General features: G+C 47.9%; 1 protein-coding gene across 1 annotated transcript in view; it reads right to left on the reverse strand.

Moving 5' to 3' along the window:
- The window catches only part of LAMB4 (laminin subunit beta 4), a 260547-nt gene that overhangs the window by 12121 nt on the left and 236203 nt on the right, over positions 1-12223 (reverse strand). Inside the window, exons 33-34 of the mRNA XM_063929992.1 lie at positions 4443-4619; positions 3422-3575 (exon numbers count right to left, since the gene is read on the reverse strand). Of these exons, the coding sequence (XP_063786062.1) occupies positions 3422-3575; positions 4443-4619 (331 nt within the window). The remainder of the gene's footprint in view (positions 1-3421; positions 3576-4442; positions 4620-12223) is intronic.

A 12223-nucleotide genomic window follows, 5' to 3' on the forward strand; every position in this document is an offset into this window, starting at 1 on the left:
ACTTGTGTCAGCTTCCTGGCAGCAGCACACTGGCTTGTGGGAGCGCAGCGCTGACCAAGTGCTACAGAGAGCGCAGGACTCAGTGGCCATGGCGGTGATGAGGTGGACACAAGGAGCACTGAGAAAATCCAGATAATGCGGCGGGGGAGGTTAGTGCATCCCGCTCAGAGTCACAGAGCTGCCCAAATGTATAGGAGAATGGTCGGTGATAGGTGCACTGAGGGGTATAAGGAGAGTCCTCACAAGCACAAAGAGTGGCGTCTTAGCAGATTGGCCTCTCCGTGCCCCGTGCTGGAGGAAGGGTCACTGCCCTTATCTGACCAGAGCCAGCCCCTCCTGCAGGACGTCCCGGCCACGGGGCTCAGGAGCGTGTGCTTCCCGGGGCGGCGGTGCAGGAAGCGGGCCAGGTGATTTCCGGACTCCGGCCGCCTTCCCGGACTTCTCAAGCACCCAGCACCGGTCTCTCCTCTCCATGGCGGGCCCAGGCATCAGCGGCAAGAGAGCAGCCTTTCAGCAGCCTGGGGCCATCCAGCAGCTCCGGGCATGGAGGGGGGAGCGGCCCAGCAGCAGCGCCAGCAACAGCGATGACTGGTATCCAGAGGCCTGGGCTTCCCGTACTCCCCGCTCACATTGCTCTCTTCATTGCCACACTTCAGCGGCTACTGCCTTACGGCACCACATTAACCCGCACACGCCTGCCCTGCCCTGTCTGTCATCTGTCATCGCCAGGTGCATGTATATAATTAATGTACGTGTGTGTGTGTACATCCGCCCCTCTCCCACCTGCCACAATTCTCTTTCTGGCACAGGGCACAAAAATGTCTAGTTACGGCTCTGCCAGTTTATATAATGCCACACTGAATTCTCCCCAGTTTATAATATGCCACACTATAGTGCTGCCAGTTCACATTATACCACACAGGGGGAAGGACCAACCAGCTCCTATCTGAAGGGGATACTTTCTACTACAGGACAGTCCATGTCGAGCAGAAATATTCTTATTATCCCTTCCTGAGAAAGTCTAAATCTTGGAGCTCAATTCTTGCCCCCCAAGCTTCACAAAGGCTGTAAACAAAGAAAACGACTCCTCTCCGACTCCGACAATGCTGGACTTATTGATTTGCTCAGCTGTGTCTGTGAGTGTAAAACAGGATAGTGTTATGAGCCACGGCTGTGGCTCATTCCTGTTTTGCAGTTTTGTTCTGTATTTCATGTTATACTTCTGTTTATGTTCCCCGTGGGTGTCATGGGGTGCTCGGAGCTCACCCTTAAGGAGGGGATACTGTTATGAACCACAGGTAGTGGTTCATTCCTATTTTATGTTTATAAAGTTGTCTTGCATGCCAGATTTCCTGTTGCTCTGTTTTAGAATACTCTTGTCTGCTGCCGCTGGTGAGTCTGTGTAATTGCAGCTTGTTCCCTTGTGTTCAGCCTCACCTGGCTGCTAATTGCATCTGGTCAGTTTGGAATCATGCAACAAGGCAGCTGCATGGGATTATTAATTAGGCCTCTCTGTTATATGCTGGCTGTTTGCAATTCACAGATGCTGGTGATATTCCTGGGTTTTCAGTCTGCTTGAGTTCTGAGCTTGGTTCCTGCTAGTTCCTGAGCTTCCTGTGTCGATTCCTGTGTCAGTCCCTGTGTCGATTCCTATGTCTGATCCCGTGTCCTGCCGTGAGGCGTTCCTGTCCTGAGGTCCAGTACCTTTGCCTGTGCAAGTTTCTGGCTTCTTGGTGTCCACCGGTCTGTCGTTTGGGATTCTGCCTGTCCTCCAGTTCTGAGAGTCTGTGTCAGCAGCATTGGGAGTTCCTGTCCGTTTGCCAGTATTCGTACCGGTTCCGTGAGTAGCGGCACGGCCGCGTCCGTCGGCTTAGGCCGCTGTATTCCCTTATTATTTCTGTCACTGGTGTTTTGCAGAGGGTTCTGCTTATGCTGTCACCGCCGGTACACAAAAGTATTGTGTCGGTGTGTGGTCAGCATTTCCTTTGTTGTTCTTTTCCTTTGGCGGCAAGCCGCACATACTTTGGTTTTAGGTTTGTTAGTAGCCCCCGGCCTTGTTGTTTAGTCAGAGGGCCCCTTGTTATCACCCTGTCTCGGTTCACTTTTTGTCTCTCATTAAGACCTGAGGGGGCATCGAAGTTGGGCAGACGTAATCCGCCCTTCAAACGCGGCTGCCATGGGCTCAAGCAACCATAGTCTCGCAAGAGTGTACTGACAGCACGGGTGAGACAACGGAGATAGGGCGCCAGGGGCTATTCCCTTTCCATTCCCCTTTCCCAGCATTACGTCCTGGTGCTCTGGACTCGCTTCATAACATCTCCCTTGTTCTGAGCACCAGGAACCTAACAGATAGTGGGATCATATTAGTGTGGAGCTTTACCGAGAGGGAGAGACAATGGCATCACAATAGGTACATCCATGCCTCAAATACTGGGAAGCGTTATGCGAAGACTGCAATTTAGAGTTGACCAACAACATGTCCCCGCTCAATGCTTCACACTTTAAATTTACATTTTTGAACAGTGCACCTCTTTTGAGTTTTGCAAATCTTTGTTCACTACAAGTTTGAGGAGACGAGATATGTAACATGTTCACATTGAGGTATGCATTTTCAGTGTGCATATTGGAGATAACATATTTTAGCTCTTAAACCCCTTTCAGACAGAGAATCTGACCCAGGAATTTGCCGGTCCAAGCCTGGTCAACCTGAGTCCTGTCTCTGTGTGAAAGGGTCTACGCTGGTCCGAATTCCCAGGGTTATTTCCGGGTCCAAACCAAGTTGCCTGCTGTTTGAAAGGGTGTGACCCGAGTTTTTCACCCCAGGTTACCTTTCAAAGCTGCTGATTGGCTGTGTATCTGGAGGCCCTCCTCAAGGGAGCATCTATAGTGAGGTACAGGGCAGACATGGGTGCAGCTATGGACTCAGTGTGAAAAGGAGCGACCCGCAAATAACCTGGGTCTAAGATGCAGTGTGAAAGGGGTATAGGAGCAGTGACCAGGTCCAGACCATGTTCAAAAAGCTGGGTCAAAGTCCGGTCTCTATGAACACCCACAGGTTTACCTGTATTGACATAACCATGACAAAATTGGCACCATCCTCAAACTGAAATAAAAAATGTGCTTTTAGCACAGCTGTAACTTTTATGTGAGCACTTTTTAGTACTTTAGGCTAGCTTTACTTCTTGATATATTTGACCTCTAAATTTCAAGTGACACTACTATTAAGCAAATAACAGCCTGCACTTTTCTTTTACAGTTGTATTACTGCAATTAACATAAAAGTAATGTATTCAGAATACTCATTTTCAATATACCTGTATATACAGTATACAATATAGTCTTCTGTCTGAAACATACAGTATGTGTTGGTTATTTCTTACTAGTAACTACTGTATATAATTGGAATACATATGTGAATTACCTGATATGCGATTAAATTTTCCATCAATTTCATTCACCAAATCTTCTGCATTTTGTTTCAGTTGTTGCAGTCTTTCTAAAAACTCTGGAGGGACCTCCCTGTTCTTTAGCTTTTCCTTGAGTAACTCATATTTATCTTTTAGGTTATTGAGGCTCTGTAAACATGATAAAAAAAAAAAAATTGTGACCATTTATGAAGAAATAGTGGATAAAAACGGTAAGTCAAGAACAGTAGTAACACCGCAATAGAATGAAAGCCAATGTCACATAACTATGTGGGCATAGAGTTTAAGGAAATAAAAAGAAGAAACTGTAATAATGAAGGGGACAAGAACTAGTAAGGCAAAAGAAAAGATGGCGGTGAGAGAAGAAGTGTTTAGAATGGGGGCCCCTTTTCACTACTTTTGTGGTTGGGGCTTATTGCTAGGCAGGGCTTATGGCTCGGGGACAGACCCCATGTTTTACAGCAATCACTAGGATGTTCTCTGTATTGTATGGAGGTTACAAGAATGCTCTCTATTTTGTATAGTGATCACTTGGATACTCTATGGGTGGAATTCAAATGTTTGAAAAGTCGGTTAGATGACTGTTTTTTCCTGTCTATTAGATAGGAAAAAACGGACTTTCAACTGACTTTTCAAACATTTGAATCTCCCCTTATGTATTGTATTGCAGTCCCTGTGATGCTTTCTGAATTTTACATCTTTCTCTGGAATGCTATCTGAATTGTATATTGGTCTCTATGATGTTCTGCATATTGTATATTGGTCACTATCCATTGTATGTTAGTCTCTGAAGTGTTTTTGTTTGGTTCCTCCCATTTTCAGTATTTTTGCCAGAGCCACTTTAGCTCACAATCAGCCCCTGTAACCTGATTTTAATGTGCACTAAGCAGTGTGTGAATGTAATTATAATACAAGGTTAACAGTTTTAGAATAGGAAGCAAGAATATAATTTATTTGGTGGGTTTCAAATCAACCAAAAATAGTATTGAAACATATTGAAAATAATAGAAAACATACCTTTTCACTTTCAGCTGCCGCTGCTAAAGCTGAATTTGCACCTTTTTGTGCTTTTGTAGCCGTGTTTCTGTTCTGTAGCATCTTTTTTTGCAGGTCTGCTATCTTTGTCTCAAGTTGAGTGTGTAGGTCTTTTATAGCCTTAAATTTGTTATCAGTCAAATCTGCCTTTGTTTTAGCCTGAGTAAAAGATATAACAATTAGTGATGTGCACCGGACATTTTTCGGGTTTTGTGTTTTGGTTTTGGATTCGGATCCGCTGCCGTGTTTTGGATTCGGACGCGTTTTGGCAAAACCTCCCTGAAAATTTTTGGTCGGATTCGGGTGTGTTTTGGATTCGGGTGTTTTTTCAAAAAACCCTAAAAAACAGCTTAAATCATAGAATTTGGGGGTCATTTTGATCCTATAGTATTATTAACCTCAATAACCATAATTTCCACTCATTTCCAGTCTATTCTGAACACCTCACAATATTATTTTTAGTCCTAAAATTTGCACCGAGGTCGCTGGATGGCTAAGCTAAGCGACACAAGTGGCCGACACAAACACCTGGCCCATCTAGGAGTGGCACTGCAGTGTCAGGCAGGATGGCACTTCAAAAAAATTGTCCCCAAACAGCATATGATGCAAAGAAAAAAAGAGGCGCACCAAGGTCGCTGGGTGACTAAGCTAAGCGACACAAGTGGCCGACACAAACACCTGGCCCATCTAGGAGTGGCACTGCAGTGTCAGACAGGATGGCACTTCAAAAAAATTGTCCCCAAACAGCACATGATGCAAAGAAAAAAAGAGGCGCACCAAGGTCGCTGTGTGACTAAGCTAAGCAACACAAGTGGCCGACACAAACACCTGGCCCATCTAGGAGTGGCACTGCAGTGTCAGACAGGATGGCACTTCAAAAAAATTGTCCCCAAACAGCACATGATGCAAAGAAAAAAAGAGGCGCACCACAGGTATAGAATGTAGATGGATAGTATACTTAATGACGACACAGAGGTAGGTACAGCAGTGGCCTTCCGTACCGTACTGCTATATATAGTATACTGGTGGTCACTGTGTCAGCAAACTGCAAAACTAAAATGCACCACAGGTATAGAATGTAGATGGATAGTATACTTAATGACGACACAGAGGTAGGTACAGCAGTGGCCTTCCGTACCGTACTGCTATATATAGTATACTGGTGGTCACTGTGTCAGCAAACTGCAAAACTAAAATGCACCACAGGTATAGAATGTAGATGGATAGTATACTTAATGACGACACAGAGGTAGGTACAGCAGTGGCCTTCCGTACCGTACTGCTATATATAGTATACTGGTGGTCACTGTGTCAGCAAACTGCAAAACTAAAATGCACCACAGGTATAGAATGTAGATGGATAGTATACTTAATGACGACACAGAGGTAGGTACAGTCCGTACCGTACTGCTATATATAGTATACTGGTGGTCACTGGTCAGCAAAACTCTGCACTGTACTCCTCCTATATAATATTATACTGGTGGTCCCCAGTCCCCACAATAAAGCAGCACACTGAGCACAGATATGGAGTGTTTTTCAGGCAGACAACGTATACTGGTGGTCACTGTCAGCAAAACTCTGCACTGTACTCCTGCTATATAATACAGCTGCTCCCCAGTCCCCACAATTAAGCAGTGTGAGCAGAGATATATGCAGCACACTGAGCACAGATATGGAGCGTTTTTTTCAGGCAGAGAACGGATAACTGGTGGTCACTGATCAGCAAAACTCTGCACTGTACTCCTCCTATATTATACAGCTGCTCCCCAGCCCTCCCCACAATTAAGCAATAATGCACAATCAAGTTCAACAATAACGGAGAGGATGCCAGCCACGTCCTCTCCCTAACATTTCCAATGCACGAGTGAAAATGGCGGCGATGCGCGGCTGCTTATATAGAATCCGAATCTCGCGAGAATCCGACAGCGGGATGATGACGTTCGGGCGCGCTCGGGTTAACCGAGCCATACGGGAGAATCCGAGTATGGCTCGGACCCGTGTAAAAAGGGTGAAGTTCGGGGGGGTTCGGTTCCCGAGAAACCGAACCCGCTCATCACTAATAACAATAAATAACACTTTACATATCCAGGGCCGGCTCGAGGCATGTTCGACTCGAGCGGCTGCGCAGGGCGCCACCCTTAAAGGGCGCCGCACGCTGGGGCCACCATGTCGTTGCCTGGAGCCGGCCCTGTCTTGGAAGCCTGGAGGCAGCGGCTGTTCACCCGCGCCGCTGCCTCCTGTCTGTTAGGGAGATGTGCGCGCTATGTGGCGCCGGCGTCTGATGTCAGACACCGGCGCCACACAGCGCGCACATGTTCTGTTTCAGCAGGCTTCGGATCGTACAGCAGCACTCCTCCTCCTCCTCCTCCCTCATCTGCACAGCAGGTACTGGGGGCATGATATGTGGCACTGTGGGGGGCTTTTATCTGGCACTGTGGGGGCATTATCTGGCACTGTGGGGGTAATTAATGTATCTGGCTCTGTGGGGGCATTTCCGGCACACTGTGGGGACATTTATCTGGCACTGTGGGGACATTTATCTGGCACTGTGGGGACATTGGCATTTATCTGGCACTGTGGGGACATTGGCATTTATCTGGCACTGTGGGGGCATTTATCTGGCACTGTGGGGACATTTATCTGGCACTGTGGGGGCATTTATCTGGCACTGTGGGGGCATTTATCTGGCACTGTGGGGACATTGGCATTTATCTGGCACTGTGGGGGCATTTATCTGGCACTGTGGGCTGTGGGGGCATTTATCTGGCACTGTGGGGACATTTATCTGGCACTGTGGGGGCATTTATCTGGCACTGTGGGGACATTGGCATTTATCTGGCACTGTGGGGGCATTTACCTGGCACTGTGGGGGCATTTATCTGGCACTGTGGGGACATTGGCATTTATCTGGCACTGTGGGGACATTGGCATTTATCTGGCACCGTGGGGACATTGGCATTTATCTGGCACTGTGGGGGCATTTATCTAGCACCGTGGGGGCTTTTCTGTATCTGGCACCGTGGGGGCATTTATCTGGCACAGTGGGGGCATTTATCTAGCACTGTGGGGGCTTTTCTGTATCTACATATCTGGCACTGTGTGGCCATTTATGTATCTGGCATTGCTGGGGGGCATGTCATGTGTTGCTGGCACTGCTGGGGGGCATGTCATGTGTAGCTGGCACGGCTGGGGAGCATATCATGTAGTGTTCCCGCTAGGCGTCTGTGGCTAGGCAAAGTGTCTAACGTGCTCTGCCTGGCGCAAAGTGTCTAACGTGCTCTGCCTGGCGCAAAGTGTCTAACGTGCTCTGCCTGGCGCAAAGTGTCTAACGTGCTCTGCCTGGCGCAAAGTGTCGAACGTGCTCTGCCTGGCGCAAAGTGTCGAACGTGCTCTGCCTGGCGCAAAGTGTCTAGGAGGTTCTACCTAGTGCAGTGTGTATTAACTGCACTACTGTGTGGTGTAATGCGAATTGCCACTATTATGTGGCCACGCACCTTCCCCACGAAGCAACGCCCCTAAATTTTTGTGGCGCGCCTTCGGCGCGCACTGTCCATGCTTTACCATGTGGGTAGATGAGCAACAAGCATTACAGTATGTACATCATTTTGCCCTCCTAACTTAAAAATGTGCCCTCCCTGCCCTAAAAAGTGAACACTATCGTATAGCTGGCACTGCTGGGAGGCATATTGTGTGTAGCTGGCACTGCTGGGGGGCATATCATGTCTATCTGGCACTGCACATTGTGTATCTGGCACTATACTGGAGACATTATGTGTATCTGACACTATACTGGAGACATTGTGTGTAAGGAACACTACTGTGGCTGTTATGTGTAAGGCTGCTAATTGTGTGCGTAGAGGGGGTGTGAAAACATATTTATTTATAGTCTAATAATATGAAGTTATGAGGCCACGCCCACTTTCCAAGAGGCCACGCCCACTTTTCCTGGAGCGCGCGCCGGGGGGGCGCTTTTACATGTTTTCGCTCAGGGTGCTAGTAGGCCTGGAGCCGGCCCTGTACATATCATGTGTATATTTTGGTGCTGCAATTAAGTTCATGCCTTTGGAGGTAGGTTTACTAATGCTCGGTTTGTCAAAGCTACTTATTTATTTATTTATTTATTAACAGTTTCATATATAGCGCAGCATATTCCGTTGCGCTTTACAATTAGAACAGCAGTAATAGAACAAAACTGGGTAATAACAGATAGTCATAGAGGTAGGAAGGCCCTGCTCGCAAGCTTACAATCTATACTTATCATCAGTGGCTTTGAGTAATGGATTTAAAACAGCAACAGCAATAAATGCTAATCCAGGCTTGTTTAGCATTTATTACAGTTGCCATTTTAAATCCAACGGTCAAAGCTGCCAATCATTGAAGGCGTTGATAAACCAATGGTTAGTAAATCTATCCCTTTGACACATGTTAATATCAACCAACAGATTTGCAGTTTGATTAACATATTACAACACACCTACACATCTGACAAACAGCTGATGAATTAATGATTTTCTATGAGAATGATGTTGTCTCTCTACCAGTAGAGTCGTGATAGGATTCCCAATACTGCTTTATGTGGGGTAGGAAAAGTCACCATAATCCATGAAACAACGTAGTTAGAAATGAGAGAGCACAACAGTTCACACCAAGCAAGAAAACATCAGTGGCACAGGTGGCGGGGAAGTGGTGGCTTTTAAATTTCACTTGACCAATAGAGTGAGGTCTAGAAAACCAGCATGCCCCGGATCTTCTGCAGCTGAAATATTACCAAGAAGTGTCTTGCTTTCCGAGCACAGAGCAGGGTGAGAAGCTTCCTGTTAGCTTAGCAACCAAGACAACAGCTGTAAGGAGGGCAGCGCCGTTAGCAGGATGCCAGCAGCCTTTGCTGGTATTGCTTACATATGGTATAATGTAACCCGCTAGTGTATATTATCCTGTATCATAAGTCACCAGAGACCTCGTTTCTGTATATTGATATTATGGGTGTGTGGTATACTTCAATATCCATGGGCTCTTTTGGGTTACTGCTGCTATACAAGCAAATATTGATCTGATATTATATAAAGATTGATCACATTTGTCTATTAGAGCCTGATTTACTAGGGAATTGGTAATATTGACTTATAATTTTTGTAATAATTTACTATCAGAGGTGCAGTATTCCTTATAATAGAAAAGTCTTACTTATGATCACTGAATTGATGAGATCAGAACTTACATTCTAGACTGGTGTGCTATAAATGGGTATTATAATGCTTTGTAATAAAAAAGCCCCTATCATTGTGTAGAGAGTAGTATATTTTCTATTTACTAATGCATACCACCCAATGGTCCCGATTTTTGCGGGACAGTCCTGTTTTTTTTGGGACTGTCCCGTTGTCCCACCCGCAGGTCGGACTGTCAGTCACTACTCTGCTTAGCTGAGCAGCAGTCACAGGAGTCAGAGGGACTGGGGGCATGCTAGCAGCTCACAGAGCGCTGGCCATGCCCCCACAGTGATGGAAAACGGGAACGCAGCACTCATGGAAAGCCACACCCCCTTTTATATAGGCCATGCCCCTTATCAGCCCGAGCAGCTTCGCCGCGCCAGGGGTCCCTCCTTAACATCGTCCTATGTAAGATTTTAACAGAAAACATTGATGTTGCAAGTTTTAATTATGAGGTCTGGCATGTGAGTTTGCAATGTGATTGCAATAGCTGTATCCATATGAACTTTATATTTGCCTACATGTTTTCTTGAATGATATGCACATAGATGCAATTCTCGGGGTGGTATTCAATTCTTTTTACCCCCCTTCCACACCTGTTCTGTTTCTGCTGACGGGCATGGTATTATCATTTCAGCTCGCTACCCCCGGGGTAGTGAGGCGCCCTAACCCTTTACGCAGCTAAGCCTGATTACTATGGGCGCTATATGCGTGATAAAGGGGATCACTTTAGAAAGGAGATTGGGCATGATATATCATTTGAATACCGCCCTCAGAGTCACTTGGAAGTGATATCTTTAACCTGTTAAGCTGTTTAACCTGTGGTTAAGGTTGAGTTGAAATCATAACCACTTATAGTGACTGTTGCTCAGACTTGGGAAGAAATGCAGAAAATTGCTTGAAAGAATCCCCTCTTTGAAGCAATGTCACAAACATGGGCCGGTTCTACACCTTGTGGCGCCCAGGGCGAAAGTTTACATTGGTGCCCCACCATGGGAAAACAGTGCGCGCAGAAGGCGCACGGCAAAAAATAGGGGCATGGCTTCATAGGGGAGGGGCGTGGCCAGGGGCGGATCCAGAACAAAATGACAGGGGGGGCACCATGACAGAGGAAATGAGGGGGAGGTACTTTAGAGCGCACATAAGACGCACGTGCTCCAGAAAAGTGGGTTTGGCCTTGCAACAATAGGTGTGGCTTCAAAGAGAATGCCATATCCATGAGGCAGTGGGTGACGCCACAGAATGTGACATGGGGAGATTGTTTGTGACATAGTGGATGACGGGGAGAGATAGTGGGTGACAGGGAGAGGCAGACAGGAGGGAGAAGTGATGGGGAGAAATAGTGGGAGACAGAAAGGCAGTGGGTGACAGGGAGAATGTGACGGGGAGAGGCAGTGGGTGATGTCAGGTAGAGAGTAAAAGGCAATGGGTGACAGGAGAGAAAAGTGATGGGGAGAGATAGTTGGAGACAGAAAGGCAGTGGGTGACAGGCAGTGGGATCTATATATGGGACACCGGTCTAGATGGGAATGGGGCAGAGAGATGGTGGTGGGATGGGGAAACACTAGGCTGTAGAAGGGGGTACACTGGGCTGAATGAGGGGATGTTCTTGCTGAGGGGCAGTGAGATGGGGGCAGGGGGCTGGGAGAGGGGAAACATTGGGCAGGCAGGGTGGTAGATACTGGGATAAGGGAGTTAGTGAGATGGTGGGGGACACTGGGCTGGATTGGGGGGGGCCAGGGCACTATTAATGGGATGGCACATGGCAGGATGGGAAGGGGGCAGTGAAAGGGGTAAAACTGGGCTGGTGAGGAGGGATCAGTATGTCTGGAGTCACTGGGGGGTTCTAGATGGGAGAGCAGTGAGATGGGAACAGTGGGCTGGTTGGGGAGGGAAGGGCTGGCAGGATGGGAGATACTGGTGCTGGGGGCAGTAATGGTGGGGGCACCAGACTGGAGAAGGGGGCAGACACTGAGAGAGCACTGGCCTGCTGCTGTTTCTATCTGGCCCTGTACATGCGAGTGCAGCACCGCACACTCACTCAGTAGCGCTTCCCGTGTCCCTGCACCCTACCTGCTTCCTCGGTCCCCAGCTCAGCTCTATCACCCCTGCACTGCCAACTCAGGTGCAGGGATCTGTCTCCTGGTGGCGGGTCCGGCTGGCTCCATCAGGTGGCAGCTTGCTCCGTCTAACAGGCGGCGGCATTGACGGCTTTCACTCCCCCGCAATCAGCGTTCCGCGGAGCCCCTCCTCCCCCGTTTACTAGTGCAGCCAGGGAGAGGGTGACACAAAGTCCGGATTAAGCCCAGCCCGCGAATCAGAATGCAGGAGGCGGAGCTGGGCTGTTCGTTCCTAGGTAAGCTGCTACAGGAAGGAGGGACTGACAGCCGACGGCCTCATTGGCAGTGCAGCATAAAAAAAAAACAACGTCCTAAATGACAGGGGGGGCACGTGCCTTGGTGCCCCCCCTGAATCCGCGTATGGGCGTGGCCACAGTTGTGCCCCCTGTAGTTGTGCCCCCTGTAGTTGTGCCCCCAGTAGTTGTGCCCCCTG

The sequence above is a fragment of the Pseudophryne corroboree genome, chromosome 6 (assembly GCF_028390025.1).
Source record: "Pseudophryne corroboree isolate aPseCor3 chromosome 6, aPseCor3.hap2, whole genome shotgun sequence".
NCBI classification, from domain to species: domain Eukaryota; kingdom Metazoa; phylum Chordata; class Amphibia; order Anura; family Myobatrachidae; genus Pseudophryne; species Pseudophryne corroboree.